This window comes from Malus domestica, chromosome 09 (assembly GCF_042453785.1).
Source record: "Malus domestica chromosome 09, GDT2T_hap1".
NCBI classification, from domain to species: domain Eukaryota; kingdom Viridiplantae; phylum Streptophyta; class Magnoliopsida; order Rosales; family Rosaceae; genus Malus; species Malus domestica.
In genome coordinates, this window is record NC_091669.1 from 25395028 (window position 1) to 25414571 (window position 19544).

Consider the following 19544-nt stretch of genomic DNA (forward strand, 5'->3'; position numbering starts at 1 on the left):
TGTCTCTTGCCTCAATCTATGCTCAATGACTCTATCCCAGAGCTTCATTGTATGACTCATTAGCTTAATACCCCTATAGTTTATCCAATTTTGTACGTCGCCCTTATTCTTGTAGATAGGCACCAAAGTGTTCTTTCGCCACTCATTTGGCATCTTCTTCGTTTTCAGAATCCTATTGAAAAGGTCAGTGAGCCATGCTATACCTGTCTCTCCCAAGACTTTCCACACTTCGATCGGTATATCGTCTGGGCCCACTGCTTTTCTATGCTTCATCTTCTTCAAAGCTACAACCACTTTCTTCCTTCCTGATTCGACGATAAAAGGAGTAGTTTTTACACTCTTCTGAGTTACTCAACTCCCCTAAAGAAGTACTCCTTTCATGTCCTTCATTGAAAAGATTATTAAAATAACCTCTCCATTTGTCTTTGACCGTGTTCTCTGTAGCAAGAACCTTTCCATCCTCATCCTTGATGCACCTCACTTGGTTTAGGTCCCTTGTCTTCTTTTCCCTTGCTTTAGCTAGTTTATAGATATCCAACTCTCCTTCTTTGGTATCTAGTCGCTTATACATATCGTCATAAGCCGCTAACTTAGCTTCTCTCACAGCTTTCTTCGCCTCTTGCTTCACTCTTCTCTACCTTTCACCATTTTCATCGGTCCTGTCCTTGTATAAGGCTTTACAACATTTCTTCTTAGCCTTCACCTTTGTTTGTACCTCCTCATTCCACCACCAAGATTCCTTTTGGTGTGGAGCAAAGCCCTTGGACTCTCCTAATACCTCTTTTGCTACTTTTCGGATACAACTAGCCATGGAATCCCACCTTTGGCTAGCTTCCCCCTCTCTATCCCACCCACACTGGGTGATTACTTTCTCTTTGAAAATGGCTTGTTTTTCTCCTTTTAGATTCCACCATCTAGTCCTTGGGCACTATCGGAACTCGTAAAGCAAAAAAAAATATTATCCAACTGGAAACCAAACTAAAGCAACAATATGAGTAACCATGTCAAAAAGCAAATAAAATAAACTATTATCTATTTGAACCAAGAAATGCAAAATGCATGAGAGAAAATATAGGATAACTGGAGTAGGAGGGAAAAGGGTGAGCTGCTAAGCAGTTAAGGCAGTACAGTAAAATCTATCCTCAGTACTTGCTACCTTTCTTACAGGAATAAAACAGGGAAAAAATGGTAAATAAATTGACAGGGAGAAAGAGAAAACTTAAGATATCTAAATGGGGCAAAGTAGACAGAAAAGTTGTGCTATTTGGACAGGAACTCAGCTATGTTTAGTTCCTTAAACCTTTCTTAGTGCCACTTCCACAAGGACTGAAACCGCAGCACTCACAGATTTAGGGATGCTGGTGCAATTTGGAGGCACTTATGTCATTTTGCTCTTTGCAGTTAAAATTTCTACCCAAGGTAGAAAAAGAGACATTTAATAATCACTTCTTAAGAACTCCAAGTTACCTCAACATACACAACAAAAAAGGCAACAATAACAACAATAAGCTGCAAAATTCGAGCCTCATACCTCGTTCTCAATCACCGCAATTCGCTTCCCGTGCTCCGCAGTCAATATATGGTTAAGCAATGTCGTCTGCAATTCCATTTCACAAGTGCATTTCAGTAAACAATGAAGATTAATGCGGCATTCAAACAATGAAACTCCAATCAAAACCGGCCATAAATTACCAAAAGAACATCGAACCTTTCCGGAGCCCAGAAATCCGGTGATTATGGTGGCGGGGATACGATTATCAGGCTCAATCTGGGTCAAAATGTCGGAGCTCTCGCTTTGCGACGTCGTTGCACTGCTCGCAGCCGCAGTGAACCTTCTATAGCCTCGGTTGGGTTTGGTGACGAGAGCTCGGCAAAACGACGACGTCGAGTAGTGTAGGGTTTGGGAATGTGGGAAAGTCCTCGGTCTCCACGTCAGGGGGAATAGGGCCGCTTCGGCTCCGACCCAGGGGAGTCGGGTCGAGCGGCGAGAAGTTAGGCCGATAAGGGTCGTGGCGAGGTCCGCCGAGATGGAAGCCATGGGAGTGGAACGGCGTCGCTCTGGTAGTGGGGTTCAGAGAGATGAGGAGGTGAAGGGTTTATGTGAGGTTTGAAGAGTGAAGAGGCGATAGACAGACTGGCATGGCCAAAATGGTAGTTTTGGATTGTTCTATGTTCCGCAATTATCTGCCAATCAGAGCCCCACGCGCTACATTTTCTTTTGTTTCTCTTTTGGGAGGTTTTTTATTTTATTTTATTTTATTTTATTTTATTTTATAACAAACAATATTATTTATACTAATGTAAAAATATCGATATATTAAAAAAAAATATTATTACACTAAGAAAAGACGGTGGCCTTAGCTTCACAATTGGTTAGTAATAATACTGACACACCCCAACCCGAATCAGGGCATGTTGGCCGTCACGTGAAGGTGACATAACCATATGCACAGTGCAGAAGCAATAATGATAATAGAGAATATGAATAAATGAAAACCAATTCATAAGAGTACTAGATAAGACAAGTTCTATAATATGTGTGAATACACAATCAAAGCATAAATAGCCTAAGTTCAGTCCAAAAAACAAGTAATAATTAAACGACACCCAAAGATGCCCTACATTTGTGATAGTCTGTCAGAACCTCCAATCAATCCTTGTGAGCCACCAACGAACAAGCTTATCTAAAACCTAGAGGGGCACAAAACAGAAAGTGTGAGTGGGCAAAAATAAAGCTTTTCAAACCATTTCATTTATCAAATACTCTAACCCTTGCCGTAAAACATGTATAACTTTCCCATAAATGGAATATAAATAAATAAATAAATATATATATATATATATATATCAATTCATGATTCATATATCCATATTCATAAGTTGCCATTCCAAAATATAAAACAGAATAAGTAACTAAGGTGAAATTAAATTCATGGAAAATAACATATTAGCCGCAACCCCTCCAGCGATCTGTATGGCTGAATTCATAGCTCATTAGTCAATCTAGCCGGAGTCACCGCAAGTGACCTATACGGCACTACACTGCACACGAGTCGGAACCACTGTAAAGGTCTGTACGACAAGACTGGGTGTGATATAGTTATGCTCAATGCTACGCTCTCATGATAGATATGCAATAAATCGCTAGTCACCTACGAGTCAGAACCACTTATAATGGTCTGTACAACAAGACTATGCACCTAAATTGGATCCAATGTGAGCATATGGTGCGGGAGGTGACATCATAAACAGGCATGTACCATATCTCTGACTAAATCACAATCACCCAAGGTGCAGGTTTATGAGCTCTCAATCACGTCTCACATTATCAATATCTCATATAACAAAACATAACTCACCTGGTACTTACCTGAGCGTCCACAACACCAATTCATATTATGCATCATATACTAATTCATATGCTGAATATAAATTTATATGCATGACATTTCAAAGCATACTTTCATTTAAACACATTTTCTAGGAAAATATCAAATATATAAATGTATGCTGAAAACCAAAAGCCCACTCATTGGTATGTCGAAGGGTCGTAGCCCCCGAGCCGTCCTTGTCTACGCTCGTCCTCGGGATAGGACTCCCCTATATGCGAAACTACTAAATAAACGTTAATTAAAGCACATAGACAAAACTAGTTAATAACTTCTCATACATTGCTCAAATGGGATGTTTGAATATATCAACGTGATCTACACAACCTCACGAACATCCCCATATTTTCAGAAAAAAATTCCGACCACCCACGCGCAGCCATGCACCGGCGGAGGCACGGCAACATGCGCGACCACGCGCAGGGAATCCTAACGGAATCCCTAACTGCCATTAGGAATATTTCGTCAAAATAAAGGAATATTCCGTCCAAATTACCTGACGCTGTTACCCTCTGTTAGGAATATTCCGTCAACTTTGACAAAATATTCTTCTTTATTCTCCGGTGAACCTCGCTGGTCGCTACTGTTGCCGGAAAACTAGAAAATGTTTAAACCTTCATTTCTCTTCCATTTCTCAACCAAATTTTATGAAATCTTAACCAAAATGAAGCTTAGGACTAGAAAAACACAATCTTACCAATTTCAAGCTCCAAAAATCACGGGATCTTGCCGGAGAAAGCATGATGATTCCGGCCAAATTTCAAACTCACCAAACTCGACTTCCCAATGTCCAAAACACTTCGTTTTTCTTCTCCGAGCTTCTTAAGGACGTTCTAAAGCTTCCTAGAGGCTTAAAATCTTATAAAAACTTACATTTAAGCGTGCATGAACAGTACCTCGAATCTGGGTTCTCGAGTTCTCGGGAAATCGAGGGTTTCACATCCAAAGAAAGGTATGATTGTGATCCTTAGCTTGTCAAGAACTCAAAGACACCAACGTTAGCCTCAATCCGTGAATGATCAAGGGGTTTTGAAACTGGTCCGTACGTTGTACGGAAAATGGAAAGAAACCTGAGAGGGAGGAAAGAGAGAGAGAGAGTCAACGGGAGAGAGAAAGAGGGAGAGTCGGTGTGTGTCCACGTGGGTCACGTACCAAAACCAACAAAATCGTACTTCTAATTGGGTCCAAGGGTATATAAGTTATTTCGCTGTCGAAAAATAAATATTTCGAGACCGGCTGTCACAAATACAATTCAAATTTGCCTTTGCTGAGAATCAAATCTAAAACCTATCACTTACAAGTAAAGAGAAATATATCACTAGACTATAGTACTAGGTGGCTTTTTGACCAGTTTATGTTTTTTTGAGAAAATTTGATATAAGTCCAATTTTTGAGCCACTTTTTGAGGGGGACAAGGGCAAGGCAAAGGTAAGGGCATTAGTGCCAACTTATTTGAGGTATCTAGTCTTATGATTGGTACCAACTTTTTATAATCTTCCTAGATATTGAGAATGCCTTTGTTTTGCGGGAGCATTTTTGCTCATCACCATAATTATGGTGTATGTTCATCATGCATCTAAATATTTTGTTATGTGTCATTTCACTTAACTTTAGTTAAGTTTCACATTAAATGTTACTTTTTCAATTGTGAAAAAATATTAACCAAAATTATTTTAAAAGAACACATGGCAGATGATTAAGTGCTTTCTTGGATATCGACTCTGCAAAGCAACGGGACACTCGAAATTTTAATTATAATGGTTACTGTCATTGTTATCTTTACTTTTCACATTCTTGTATGGGAAAGCAGGGTTGACAGGATTGATCTCTGAAGAACTTGAAATTTCACGTTTCAGATTATCGTATCACAAATTCTGGACTTGAGCATTTGAAAACGCTGAAGAATTTGAAATCTCTGACATTGGAGTCCTGCAAGGTAACAGAAAACGAAACAAGGAAGCTCCAGTCAACTGACCTTCCAAATCTGGTAAACTCCCGGCCTGAATAGTTCTGGAGGCAATCGAAGTCTGTAACATTAAGCTTCTGGCAGCATGGATAGACAACTGTGTATATGAAAACACTTTGGAAGGAAAACATCTGGTAAATTGTGTATATGCTCGGACCGCGGACTTGGGTTTCCAAATGTTTTCAGAACTGTAGGTTTTGTAGTTTGCTCCGTGCTTCATAGGAAGCTTTCTTCCGACATCGAATTGTCATGGAAGAAAATGTGGATAAGATTCCTACGCGCGGTGCTTCCTTGTACGGTATCTACAAAAATGGCATCCTATTGAGTAGTTAGGAGATTTTTGTTGATAGTTTCAGTTTTGTTTCTTAGGCTCTGTTTAGCATACCGTATAAGGCATCGGATAGTACTAATAAGACGAAATACGATGTTTAGTATCCGTTTAGATTAAATAGGCACCGGATTAAATAATCCGGGCTCACCTTTTTTATACGGTCTTCACCCTCTTCCTTATACCGTCCAAAAGCACGGTATAATTTAGTTGGGCTTCTCTCGCTCTCTCCTTCCTCTCCAGACGGCGGTCTCCAGATGCTCTCTCTTCCTCTCCAGACGCACTCCTCTCTCGTCTGAATCCCAGGTTCGTCTTCTCAAATTCTTCTTCTTCGTTTGCATCACAGTTCGTCTTTTCATTTTTCTTCTTCTTCTTCCCGGGCTTCTCTCGCTTTCTCCTTCCTCTCCAAACGCTCTATCTTCCTCTCCAGAAGCTCACAATCTCTCTCTCTCTCTCTCCCCCCCCCCACTCTCTCTCTCCTCACCACTCGCCCCAACTTTCTCCTCGTCTTTATCGTTAGGCTGCTGCTTTTTTCCGGCTACCCAAAAACCACAGTTCTCCCCCGGTACGCCTCTTTGATTTTGGGTATAAAGTTTCAATTTTTATTCATACGGGTTCTTATTTTTGTTGTGTATGTTTAAGATTTTGCACCCACCGGGATCAAATTTTTGTGGGTTTTGTGAATTAGGCATCGAGTTTCTGATGCTTTTTGAAAAATGGGTTGTCAGTGATGTATTGATATTTCAATAGTTGGACTTGTGTGGCTGCATGCGTTTTTTTATTTCTGCTGGGTTTAGCTGAGTTGTGCGGTTAATCTGTTTGTTCTCCAACTTTCTTACGATTTAAGTGCTTTTAAGTGATGAAGTACTTCCTGTGCCTATTTGTTCTTTCTTAGTAGCTTAGAGGTATGAAATTTGATAGTATTTCGTGTTAGTTTTTAATGGAACTTGAAGAATGAGGAATGCATATCTTGCTTGTGAAATTTGATACTATTTTTCTTTGTTATTTGAAAACTTATGTGGTTTTCAGTAGGTATAAATATGAGAAAAGTTCAACAAACAAACAAAGATTTGTCATAAAAATTTTTGCCCTTGTCCTATCCGGTTCAGTACCAAACACAATATAAATAATACAATCATTAGTCTGATAGTGCACCAAACGCCCAACTAATTTAGTCAGTACTATCCGGTGGCTATATATCATATCCGACAGAAATAGTCAGTATAGTCCAAACTGCTAAACAAGGCCTTAATGTGTCCAGGACTGTCACCTGTGTACTGAAAACTTCTCGATGGTTTCACCGTGATACTACTGTCAAACCGCTTTTGTCCTCGTTTCTTTGTAAAATGCTAATGAGTCACCCAAAGACGATGCTAATTCGGAATAGTTAGACTAAATTGCGGTTACAAGGTGTGAATTTGGCCGAATTGAGGCTTACATTTGTTGTATAAATCCCTTGAATTGTAACCATGATTCTGTTTTAGCTGAAACGACATTGCGAGTACCGGAAGCCAAACTGGATAGGTGATGATGGAACTGCACATAAAGTCATCGAATTACATTCCTCGTCTTACTCTCGTCGTGCAAAAGCGGGTAGAAAGAACCAGAATCCTCGGTATTCAGCCATCGTACTACTTGCGTAGTAGCCTATTCTTAAACTCATTGGGGTATTCCCCGCTACACTTCTCATTGTTTCAAGTCACGTTTCAAGGACGGCCCTCGGTATTCGCTAGTCGGGGCTTTCTTGCGATCCAAGTACTTTCCTTGGCTAACTCCAATCTTTTGCAGGCCAACTTTGGTGGTGCTATGGTTTATTTTGGCGGAGTTTGCTTTGGGGATGTAGTCGGAGTTTGCTTTGGGGATGTAGTCAAATGGCGTACTGGGAACTAGAGACTACAGCACTGGAGACTACTCTGTAACCGTTTTGGTTTCGAATCAAAACCGAACCATAAACAGAATAATAGGGTGAGTTTGGCACATGAGGCAATCAAAATATTGGCGTCGTAAGGTAATCGAAATGTTGGTGTCTGGAAGGTAGCCGTCGGAGAGAAGTAATCCGTTGCAGAAGCCCATGATTTGGAAACACTCGTTGAAGCTCTGGCTTTGAGTGCTGTTGGAAGGGGTCAGCCTAAATGTAGAGATATAGGAGATGAATGTCATTGGCGACAATCTCATCGCTGCTGTCCCGTTGGTGCCGTATTTCCTTCGTCTACACCGCTTCCTGTTCCCTGCACCCACCAAGTTAGTTGGCGCTGCAATGTCTCTCGGCTCCCACCTGCTTATGCTTTACTCTTTCATACTTAAGTTTGCGGAACTTGTTCTACAAGCTTTTCTTCCGTTCGAATCAGAGACCGGGTTCGTTGGAATGTAGTAGAAAGATGCCGACGGGACATCAAATTCACTCTCACCACCCCTTGAATTGTACTTGAAAACAAGAAAATGGTAAATCAGCAGCAAGTGTGCCTGTAAAAACTTGAATTTCCGGCGGTTTTACACTGTAAAACCATCTCTACATTCACATTGTAAAAACATCTTTTACACTGGTATGCTGCGCTTGTACCACTCTGCATTTTCTATGACATCGATTCGTGGTACATTTACAAGCTTATGCACTTTCTATGTCGTCTTTTTTCTCGGTGCACACAGAACATGGATGAAAATTATCACTGGTGTAACATCCAACGACGAAGACAAATGAAAAACAAGACACCAACGCAACTTGACATAAAAAATAAAAATAAAAAACTAGAATGATATTCATGATCATCAATTGAAAGAAAAGCATACCGGAGAAAATAAAACTCTTCATTTCTGACACAATTTAAATACGTTTCACTGACAATACTCCTACTGCATTTACCTTACTTGAGATTCTGAACCAACTTGTTAAATCTACATATCTGCACATCCTTCCTTGATTAAATTACACTGCATGAAGAACACAAACTGCAACAACGCAAAATGAAAACGTGTTAAAGAGAAAATACGAAAAAAGGGCAAAAATATATCAAACGATTTCCCTAGAAATGACGGGTTGCATTAACTGATTGGATTGAGCAGCAAATAAAAGTATTGCTCGTAGCGTAAATAGAAATTAGGCAAATGCAGGCATACCTGTATTTGGAATAGGCCAGCAAGCAAAGCATGTAAAAGAACTTGTGCTCTGCCAGCCTCTTGATCATCTCTGAGCTTGATCTGAACCTGAAGTTCCAACTTGAGTAGCCGGCGCACTGCTTGCTGAACCATTTTCAACAGGTGGAGCCACACCCCATTTGCCTTCAGATTCAAGGGGCTCAAAGACGTGAACAGCACCATCCGATAGTCCTAATGCAAACTGATTTGCTTCTTGTGGATGCGCCGCAATAACAAGGGGCTGTACGTTAGAACTGTTGCAAAGGGGAAGCGGAGGGCTGGAATTAGCAACAGCTATCACAAACCTAGTTTAGCTTTACCAAACTAGTAAATTAGGAGCTGTTAATTGCACGCCAAAACAGTCATGATGCACTCCTCAAAGTAATATTGTCCCTTCATGCTTTTACAAAGGAGCGTATGATTGCGATATTCAGAGTTCCAATAAGAAGTAATAAAAAAGGCGCTACAATTAGAACGACTAGTTATCAGCGGTTTACTATTATTTTTATCACCATAATAGAAAGTACTAAATTCCTATCCTATTAGGCAATCTAAGCACCAAATTTTGGGTTTTTAAGGAAGTAGCTAAAATTGGTAATTTAAAAAAAAAAACGTTGCAAATTAAGTAATATGTAAAAGTTCTAGCTATACCACTAGTTAACGTTATAAAGTAAACCAAACAGGTGTCTAATACCAGGAATTATAGGACTAACTTTAGAAACTAAGCTAGATTGCCTTGGCATGAACTAAGTAGGATAAGAATAATGGAGCGTTTGGTGCAATGTCGAACTAAATTACAAACTAAATTATTTTTGGAATAAAATATTTTGTCATTTTTTAGAATTCTTTCTCTGCACTCTCTCCACCTTTCCTTCTTCTTTTTTTCTCTCTTCTTTTCCTCCTTTCCAAAGGCTTCTGGTCTTTTCTTTTTCTCTTCCTTCTCAATCTCAAATCTTTCCTTGCCTTCTATCCCCGCTAGATGCTTCTGGTCCCTTACTTCAAATCCCTATTTTTTTCTTTCCTTATTTTTTCCGTCCCTCTCCCTCTTTTTCTCCCCTGTCCAGCTTTGCCTTCTCGATCTCAAACCAGATTCCAAATTCTTAATGTTGCTCCAATTCTCCTGCACCTGAGCTTCCAAGCTGAACATCAATTGGCAAATCAGAATCAGAGCAAGCTCAGGTGCAACAAACACAAGAGCCTCCTCTTTGGTCAAATCAAGCGAGCTCCAAGTCTTGGGAATTGAGGACTTCGGCGATTCAAATAGGAAGAACTGTATGACGTTGGGGATCCGGAGAAGAGCTTGCTGAGGTGGACGACGAGGGAGGCTCTGGATTCTTCGATGGTTGGGAGGGATAGGAAGAGAGAGACGAGATTGTGGGCGTTGAGAGGCGATGAGGAGGAGAAGGCGATGGACTAGCAATCCCATGGTTGTCTGGGGGACTCGCTAAGACTATCTAGCAAGCCCCTTAGTCGAAGTGAGTGAAGGCTATGCTCATTAAAGCTAGTCCATGTACGGAACAAACACGGGTCTTCACTAAATCTCAATCCAGTCTAGTCTACTGAAACTGAAGGATGCTAAACAAACACACCCACAGTGCATTAAGAATCATGTTAAATTGTTTAGTTTAGGTCCATCTCTAAAATTATAGTGCATAAAACGTGTGCACTTAAGGTTCAGCTGATACAAGTGATGGTAAAGGATGACAACCACTTCCTGTGGACAGCAATGAAAAGGATGATCCTGTGTCCATCCTATGCAAGTATACTAAGCTTGCTTGGTCTCCTGTGATTTTCTAAGGTTGGGAACATAACATGAATTCAAAATGTTATCTTAAACCACAGTAAGATCTTGTTTAAACTGTTACTCAAAAGAAAAATCAAACATATTCCGGACTGGAAAGTGATAATGAACAAGTACAATCCAAAGTAAAACTTAAAATGCACCATTGAAATGGAAAGAGGGAATTACCTAACATTAGCAGGAAGATAAGCAGAAGGATTAATACGACACCGCAGTCTGAGATTTGCAGCGCTGAACACACACACGGTTGCATCTAAAAAGCTGGCATATACAAGCTGGCTATCGCATGAGAATGTTGCATGAGAGATTGGTGCAGCAGAATCACGTGGAACCCACTAAAAATCAAGGGAAAAAAGAATTTTAATTTAAAAAACAATTCTAAGGGAGGTTAAATCCTCACATCAATGCTCCAAGAGACAAATCTACCTGCTTTACACATTCTAGTTTTGTTGTTTCATATATGGCAAGTTGAGTCTCGTGCACAACCAAGAACTGTTGCTGGTTGTGATGAAACTGTACACGTGTGTCTGACAGTGAAGCTGTTGTTCTCCCAGCTGGAAGCTGCAAGAATCTGGACTTCAGCTTTTCCCATCCATCAGAGTTCCATACGCAGAGCTGAAGAAAGGAGAAAATAAATAATAACCAAACAAACATTAGTGAATTCAGTATTTTTCTCACAAGGACTTGATTACATTTACTGAGAAATGCTTATGTCGGGGCAATTCCAAATTTAACAATTGGAATTAATTTTTCAAAAAAAAAAAAAAATTGTTTCAAAAAGAAAAATTGGAGTTGTTGGAAACTGAACAAGTTTGAAAAGATAAAATGAATGCAAGTTGAATAAGAAACTAGAAAACACTGTTATCCAAGATATTAGTAATAAGAGGCCATAATTTGCAAGGAACCTATGCGAACAGTTGTTTCTTTAGTGCCTCAAAGAAAATTATCTTACTTCAGTTACAGCACACTTGTCGTGGAAAGGTATTTTGGAGTTAGATTCTATTTCAGTCGACCACAGGAGGACAACTAAATAGGGAGTACTAATTCATGGTACCAAAGCTGATAAGTTTTAATACCTGAGCATCTGCTCCTGACGAAACTAGCGCATTCAGTACATGAGAAAATGCTAGGCCAGTTATTCTTTTAGAGTGGCCTTTAAGCTTGCTCTTAACCTGCATCGAGAAAATTAAAACCAAATAAGAACCATCTCAAACAGAAAGTTCTAAGACAAATTGCATACATGTCTCATACCTCATCTACGCGGACATTATATATCTGAATTGTAGAATCATCCATCCCAATAGCTATAATATTGTTATCTTGAGGATGGAAAGCAAGAAATGTTGCAGCAGGTGGTGGAGGCATGAAAGTTGTCATTGTCTGCACTCACCAACAAGAAGTTGTGATTAGTCAAATGAAAAATGGAAAAGGGAAAAAAGCAGGCTATCAATTTTTAAGATGTGTTACCTTAAATGTCATCATATTGAACAGGGAAATCTTTCCACCAGATGCTGACATTACATAAGAATCATTCTTGGACAAAGCAAAGCAAGGAACAGCTTCTTCAGGACTTGTGTCAGTAATATCATTGGTCATTAAAATGCCACTTGAGGGTTGCCACAGTTGAGGTGAAACACTAGCAGTTGCCTGCAGGGTATAAAAATTGTTTTGGCATTATGACACTCGCCTCTCAAATTTATGAAGAAAAAACTACAAATGATTGATGGAAACTACTACTATGCATCTACACACCTTGCTAGAGTTACGCTCACTCCTCTGCCATTTCCATAACAAATGGATGGCATTTGATGCTAAAGCCAAAATTGCACTTCCCGAATTAGTATAGATTAACCTCGAAATCTGTAAAAACCAAGGGGTTAATTAGAATATATTGCAGTGAGCAGGTACCTGTCCCATTCATCACATTGATACAGCACCAAAAAAAAATTGAGCATCTCTCAGTTAACTCAAAATATACCACGTCAAAATGCAACGAATCAAACTATTGGGAACAACCTGTACTTAACATAGGAAATGGGAAGGATGCTTGTCATATTGAATGATAAGGAGATATTAACAAAAGGTTATATTTAGTTATACCTATGTTGTTGCTGCTGCATAAGTTGTCTTAATTTAACTTCCATATTTTTTGAAGAATGAAATCATGTGAAGCACCATTCTGAAAATAAAATATTATTTGTTTCGTATATAAACCACTATGAAAAGAAATAATCATTCATTTTGAGAAGCAAGGCCATGGCCAATAAAAGGTCATAATATCTTCATTGATGAACAAACACATTAAGCTGTACATGTAGTAAATGCTCCAAGACCACAACATACAAATATTTATACAGTAAGCACTAGAACACAATGAGGTATATATAAAGTTCCATGAGAAGGATTAACCAGACCAGGAATAAACAAATCCATCAATAGACATGAAATGTTTCAAGAATACAGGCAATTAGCAATATCATACCTTGGTTACTCTCATGTTTTCAGGTAGCCTCAAGGAACGGCATTGTGATGGTTCGCTGATTTCAGTGAGTTTCCAAATCTTTGATTTGTCATTGGATTCTTCCGCTATTCTAGGTTTCACATCCCCTAAGTTCCGAGCATCCCCATTCTGGTATAAATAATGCTTGACTAATTATAGAATCATAAGTGTAGGTATTCTTAAACTCTAATTTACATAAAATAAAAGAAGTCTGACTTAAGAGCAACAAATGACCATGAGAGTAATTGCAGATCACAATGCTGTTAGAAACAAGCAAAATAATGACAGTCAATCAACACAAAAGAATAAGCATGCACAACGAACCATTCCAGAAACAGCAGCTGCAGATGCACTTCTTTCAGCCAGTCCAGCACCACTAGCAGCTGCTGCTGCAACTTGAATTGGGGTTATTGCAGGCTGAAAGAGGTTGAGTGTTAGGCGTGCTTAAGTTAATAAAGGATAAGCTTAATTAAATGTCAGGCAGGCAAAATTATTTAAAATACCTTTGTCACAACTTCAGAGGGCCTTGACGCATCATAAGAGAGATGATTCTCAAATGTTCGCAACAACCGCATTCCATCTGCATTTGCCAAAACTTTAATCCCATTCTCATTGGCAGAAACAGCCAAGAGAGTGCCATCCTTGTTAAAGCGGATACGAGGGCTTGCCTAGGAATTAGGAAAGGCAAAGAAGATGAGCAGCTGGTATTTTAGATTCTATTATTTCAATTTACTTGAAGGAAATGAACCTACTGGGAGGCCTCCATCAGCATCAACAGTTGTCAGAAGTTGAATATTGTCCATGTCCCAAAATTTAATAGAAAAATCATCACCAGCAGCCAAAAACCGGTTTTTAGTAGTATCGAATTGCACAACGCCAAAAGAACGCTTGCGAAAGCCTTGATAGGTCCTTTTCACAGCCCCTTCACTTTCATTCCATTCAACAATATATGACTCACCATCTTTACTTGTCCCACATGAAAATAGCCTGCAACCCACCGCCAAATAAAACGAGGAAACGAAATAAATAACCATATAGTTTGCCCATCCAGCAATAGAAAAAAAGAAATCTGAGCTAAGTACACTACTAACCTTGTACCATCAGCACTATAAGCCATGGTTGTGCACCAGCGACCAGGAGCATCATAATCAACTCGAGATCCCAAATTGTCATACAACCAAGCCTTTATCTTTCCATCCAGTGCTGTTGAAAAGATAAACTGAAGCATAACAACAAAGAATGAGCATCAAAAGACTGAAACAGAATGTGTAATTAGTAAGAATGAAAAACCAAAATAAAATACCACAACACCTGAATGTTTTCCTTATAATGTGGGCAGACAGAATAAACTGGAGCCTCATGACCTTCAAAAGTATATTGTTTTGCACCAGTTGTAGCATCCCACACCTAAATTTATGAAGGAAATCAGCAACGAACAGAAAATATTAGGCAAGCAAACATATTAGACAACTAACAAACCTTGATGGTCTTGTCATCCCCACAGGTAATCACACAAAGCTGCTTATTGGGATGGGAGAATGCTATATCATTTACTCCACCAACATGTGCATCAATCTACGACAGTATTTTCAGAGTCACCATGAATACAGAAAACTCAAAGATAACAAAACAAAAGTGGAACAAATTGAAACAGTATATACCTCTAGGTGCTGTCGTACGTCATCACCCCCATGATATGAATATATTTGAACAATGTGCCTTGAGTAAGCAACACCTATAATTGGATTGTATATGATACAATAATCAAGATCTAATTCAATCCTTACATAATTATAAAGCCATATCACAGTATGCTCAGCTTACCAAACAAAGCACCATCAGGGCTCCAAATCACACGGTTAACAGACACACCAGGGTCCTTAACTAGAGCAGCCTGAATTTCACAAAGACAGTCAACCAACTCATATATCCAGAAAGAATAGAGTGTGCAGAGTTTTTATGTCATATATGAACAAGGATAGAAATGGAAAGACCTGCAGGGGCATTGAGCACGAACTAAGATCCCATACTTTGAAGTTCCGTAAAACTAGTCGCTCCTTAGATCCAACTTCCCACAGCCCTATGTCCCCCACATTGGTACCAACTGAAGCATCACATAGAGAACAATCAACAGACAAGTATGAGTACCAAGCATCTAAGGGAAAACCCGAATTAACGAACACAACTGTAGAGCCCGAAGGTATACAAATAAATATAAGGAGCTACTTATACAAACCAAGAAGCAAGGTCTGCTGTGAAGGATGAAAATCCATGCTCATGGGAGATGAACCCTGATTCAAAGTCAGTGTGACATTCTTGGGCAAGTCATCAGGTGCATTCAAAGGTTGACCATGACCGTGCCCTGGAAATGTTACTGGCAACATGTTAACAGGGAGATTAACCTGCACAAAAGAACAAACTATCAGATACAAATAAAAAGGTAAACGAGGACGAAAATAGAGATCACCATTCAAAATCTAATCTTTGCAAGTATGTACATACCTCGGTAGACAGCCCCATCGGCCTTGTTCTTTTAGAAACATGATCAGAATCCCCAGACGGATACTCCACAGAAGGATTAGTTGGAGGAGTCCTTGGATGTTTCAAGGCAGCTATACAAGGTAATGAGACAGCAAAATCAAAAACCATTTTATTGGATCATGAAACACCACAATCAAGAACCATCTAATCGGGATCATGATAAATGAAAATTATGAGCTTGAGTATTAACAAAAGGGAAATTTTATTTGAACCCATCTAACCTCTTTCTACACCCAACTTGCTCTCCACCCATATTTTTTTTAATTAAAGAATTAATATCTCTTTAAAACCAAATTTATTACCTAAACTACCCTTTCAAATCCAATTCAGAATGTAAAGTTATCTTTACACCCATTTCTTTTATAAAATAACATCTCTAACTGAATGTTTTTTTCTTCAAAGAGGCGTCCTTTGCCCCTGTTTAATTAATTGCATGTGACTAGCATTTCCATGGCTTTTTTTTTTTTTTTCTGCTACCAAACCCATCCATAGACTTGGGATCCAAGAGATCCTTCCATAGATTTGAATTTGCCAGAGAATGCGATGCAAGCTCCAGTTTAGTCCATCACCTTGCCAGAAAAACATTTGACCTTGATGCTTTGGATTTGGATGGAGACATGCCACCCACTAGTGAGTGGTCAAGGTTTATGAGGTTGGGCAATCATTATTTGCACCAAGAATCAAGTTATATGTCTTTGAACTACTAATCAAAAGTCCTTGCAATGGTGTTTTGGGGGCAAACAGACGGCCGAAAAAAACAAATACAATACAATATAATAAGTATGAAATTTAATCCAAAGAAGAAGCAAACAAACAAAATATCCATAAATCGAATCATACCTTAGTTGGAGGATTCAAAACTTCAAAATCACTATCCATCAATAAAAAAAGCTTGTTTTTCTCTATCAGAACTATTAGGATTTTAGCCGGAATGGACGTAGGATAAACAAAGGGTGATGCTAGGGTTTAATTATAGTGTCTGGGTTTATTGAGAAATTTGAGTTTTATTGTTAATTTCATTTTGTACTTATAGTAATTATGCAATAGGGTAAAATAGACAATTAACATTTAAAATTTAAGTTGAGTGTAGAAAGAGGTTACATGGGTTTAAATAAAATTTCCCTTAACAAAATGATGTTTTACCTGTTATTGATGGACCACCAAGACCAATACCTCCTCCTTCAGAAACTGCTGGATGAGTAACAGTGGAAGGATTAGACATCCAACCTGCAAGGGGTATGGGAACCGGGGCTGGTGTAGGTTGAAAAGGCTGAAAATGCAAATGCCAAGCGCATCAACAAAAAGTTAATAACAACAAAGTTTCTACATAATTAGTGTATCAACAGTTCACTAGATTACTTACCCCATGTGCACCTAGTGGAGGAAACCCTCCAGCTTTTGGTAAGGATCCAAGCAGTGGGTTGTTTGCAGGTGATGGTGCCCGCGTACCATTAGGTTGTCCACATGAGTGATCCACAAAAAGTGTTTTTATATCTGGATTTGGTCTTGGGTTCTTACAAAGCTGATGCTGCCAATTTAAGCTTGAATTTACAGAAGGAGAATTAGTTCTCTCAGCAGAACCAGAAAGGTCATAATTTGCACAAATGATAGTTAATGGTGTCTGCAGTGGAAACTTCTAACAACGTTCACCAACAAAAAAATAGAATCCTGACACCAGAAGGTGGAATCAAGCAGTGATGTACAACTGTCACCAGGCCCGTGCTATGTAGTAATGAGCCATATTCTAAATTAAGATTCAAGCACATGTTTTAGCATTGGAATAATATTAATGACTTCTTTTTGTTTCCACATAATTCAAGCGATAACCAACTTTTTGATTAGCCACATAGACAATGTACTTAAACGATAAACTCATTAGCTAGTACGATCAACTTGATGAAAGTCTCATTCTGAAGGCAACAGAAGACAAAAGCACTCATTCCGTATGTGAAAATATTATAGCAAGACCACTGTTTGAAACAATATCCATAAGTCACAATGAAGTGCACAGCTAATCTTATATAACTGATGTCATGGTTTCAGAGTAATTACCTTTGGTTAATGAGTGTCCGTAGCCTCGAATTCTTAAGGCTTGGGAACTGCAATTTATCACGGAATAAGGGATTTGCTTCAATCAGTTTCTTAAGTTCAACCAACATGATTGCCCTGGCAGACTTTGTATCTCCATACTTGGATAGTTGTTCATTCTCCCTATAATGCAAGAGGCCGTGTTTTAGTACATTTGCTACAACTGTTTTCTATTGAGACTTTCTTCATATAACGGAATTCTCATACCTAAAGTTCTCCAATGTCAAGAGCTGAGTGATTTCCTTGAAAAGTTCTTCATTGAATGTGGCAAAAACCTTTAAATCCTTTACTAGAATATCCACGGCTTTGGACCGATCATGCCTATAAAGTTCACACAGTCACTTTACATGCAATTCAACCATATAATTCCTCAATGAACTGAAATCGAAACGTTGTAAGCTTACTTGTCCAATGCCTCGAGATACTTCTGCTTCCTTATCTCGAAAAAGATTTTCATGGAATAGCGGTTATCGTCCACTTTAGTGAACCCGGAGAGGTACTTCTCAACTTCATCCCAATTGCCATTATGCACCTCATCCTCAAAGTATTTCACATTAAAGAAAAACCCAGATTCCTGCTCTAGCCTATTTAAAATTTACATCATAAAGGCAATTACTGACGCAGTATATCAGTACATAATCAGCAATTATGCCAATAAATACGTATTAATTACAAAATTAATTTAAAAATATAGAAGTCAGCCCTACTTGTGAACAGTCTCTTTGAATTTTTCCTCATCGAGAAATTGCAAGATCAAGAACACAAGCTCTCTACTCAGAGAAGACATCTTGACCGCCCCCTCCTTGATTCCAGAACCAGAAATATCACTGAAAATATAACTAGATCTGCAAAAATAAAATATAATAAATATGAACAGGGGTAACTTAAAAAGCTCAAAAATCAAAATAAAATTACAAAATCATAAAAATAAATTCACCAGGAACACACCCAGAACTAGATCACAAAGCTAAAACACCATTTTTCCCAATAATTTGAGATATTTTCACTCATCAAATTCAGGTTTAAGAAGAAAAAAAAAGAGACAATTTTTGAACTTTTTGGGGGATCAAAGAGGCAAAGAAAGCAGCTTTTTCAAGACCCATGTGGGAATCGAAGATGCAAAAGAAAAAGGTTAAGAAAATTAGAAAAATCCCAAAAAAAATGAACCCAAAAGAAAAAATAAATAAAAATAAAAACTTAAGGAGAAAAATTAATAGTTAGATATTCCAGGAAAGAGAGAGAAGCTCGCACCTTGAGAACCAAATCAGAACAAACAACCACACATCCAGAAGAAAAGGAGGGAGAGACAGCTCGGAGAAAGCTCCCTCTCTCTAGAAACTTGTAGTAAACTCTCTTTCTTTGTCTCTCCAAATTTTTTTTGTATTTATATATATCGAGAGAGATGAGACGTTAAAACTGGCAGAAATGGGTGATTTTTATAGGAGGCGACAGGTAAAGAGGATGATAAGCCACCGAGCTTATCAATCCTACTCGACTTATCAAGCAATAGGTTGCGTTAGCTTGTGATAGGTTGCATGATCTGCCCAAGTACTTATGCGTAGTTGCGAATGGAGCTGGGTTGCACTTAGCCGGCCGCGTCTGTCCAGTTCATCGGCGCGGAATCTATAGGTGACAACTGTCCTTCAGCTAAGAGTGAAATCCCATACAACGCAGTCAGATTTGAACCCGCACCTCTTGCCGTTAGATTTATCAAAGAAGTTTGACTTTTGAGTCTTCTGAGTATAACGACGGCTGGTATTAAGATAATGCTAACCTGAAAAGGGGGTGAACCGGAACTT

At 38.9% G+C, this 19544-nt stretch overlaps 1 protein-coding gene across 2 annotated transcripts; it reads right to left on the minus strand.

Annotated features, from left to right (window-relative positions):
• Positions 1-8161: 8161 nt before the first annotated feature.
• LOC103443865 (topless-related protein 1-like) lies at positions 8162-19544 on the minus strand. 2 transcript variants are annotated; one of them, XM_008382762.4, is made up of 27 exons: positions 18997-19544; positions 18453-18590; positions 18150-18329; positions 17953-18066; positions 17710-17868; positions 17021-17198; positions 16801-16927; positions 15619-15728; positions 15353-15518; positions 15111-15220; positions 14941-15010; positions 14778-14851; positions 14596-14691; positions 14428-14523; positions 14208-14335; positions 13869-14103; positions 13620-13784; positions 13441-13533; positions 13099-13245; positions 12369-12476; positions 12084-12263; positions 11868-11996; positions 11693-11788; positions 11043-11231; positions 10785-10951; positions 8798-9069; positions 8162-8629 (listed from the first exon to the last, which is right to left on the minus strand). In XM_008382762.4, the coding sequence occupies exons 2-26, from the start codon at positions 18530-18532 to the stop codon at positions 8862-8864; spliced, it is 3405 nt and encodes a 1134-aa protein (XP_008380984.1). In that variant the 5' UTR covers positions 18533-18590; positions 18997-19544; the 3' UTR covers positions 8162-8629; positions 8798-8861. The 2 variants fall into 2 exon arrangements, with proteins under 2 accessions (XP_008380984.1, XP_070661644.1); XM_070805543.1 differs by lacking the exon at positions 18997-19544 and adding an exon at positions 18694-18948.

Coding starts and splice junctions, on each gene's coding strand:
- LOC103443865 (XM_008382762.4), bottom strand. CDS start 18,532: ATGTCTTCTCTGAGTAGAGAGCTTGTGTTCTTGATCTTGCAATTTCTC. Junction 12,477..13,098: donor AAAACATGAGAGTAACCAAG/GTATGATATTGC, acceptor TGGTTTTTACAG/ATTTCGAGGTTAATCTATAC. Junction 11,997..12,083: donor TCAATATGATGACATTTAAG/GTAACACATCTT, acceptor TGGTGAGTGCAG/ACAATGACAACTTTCATGCC.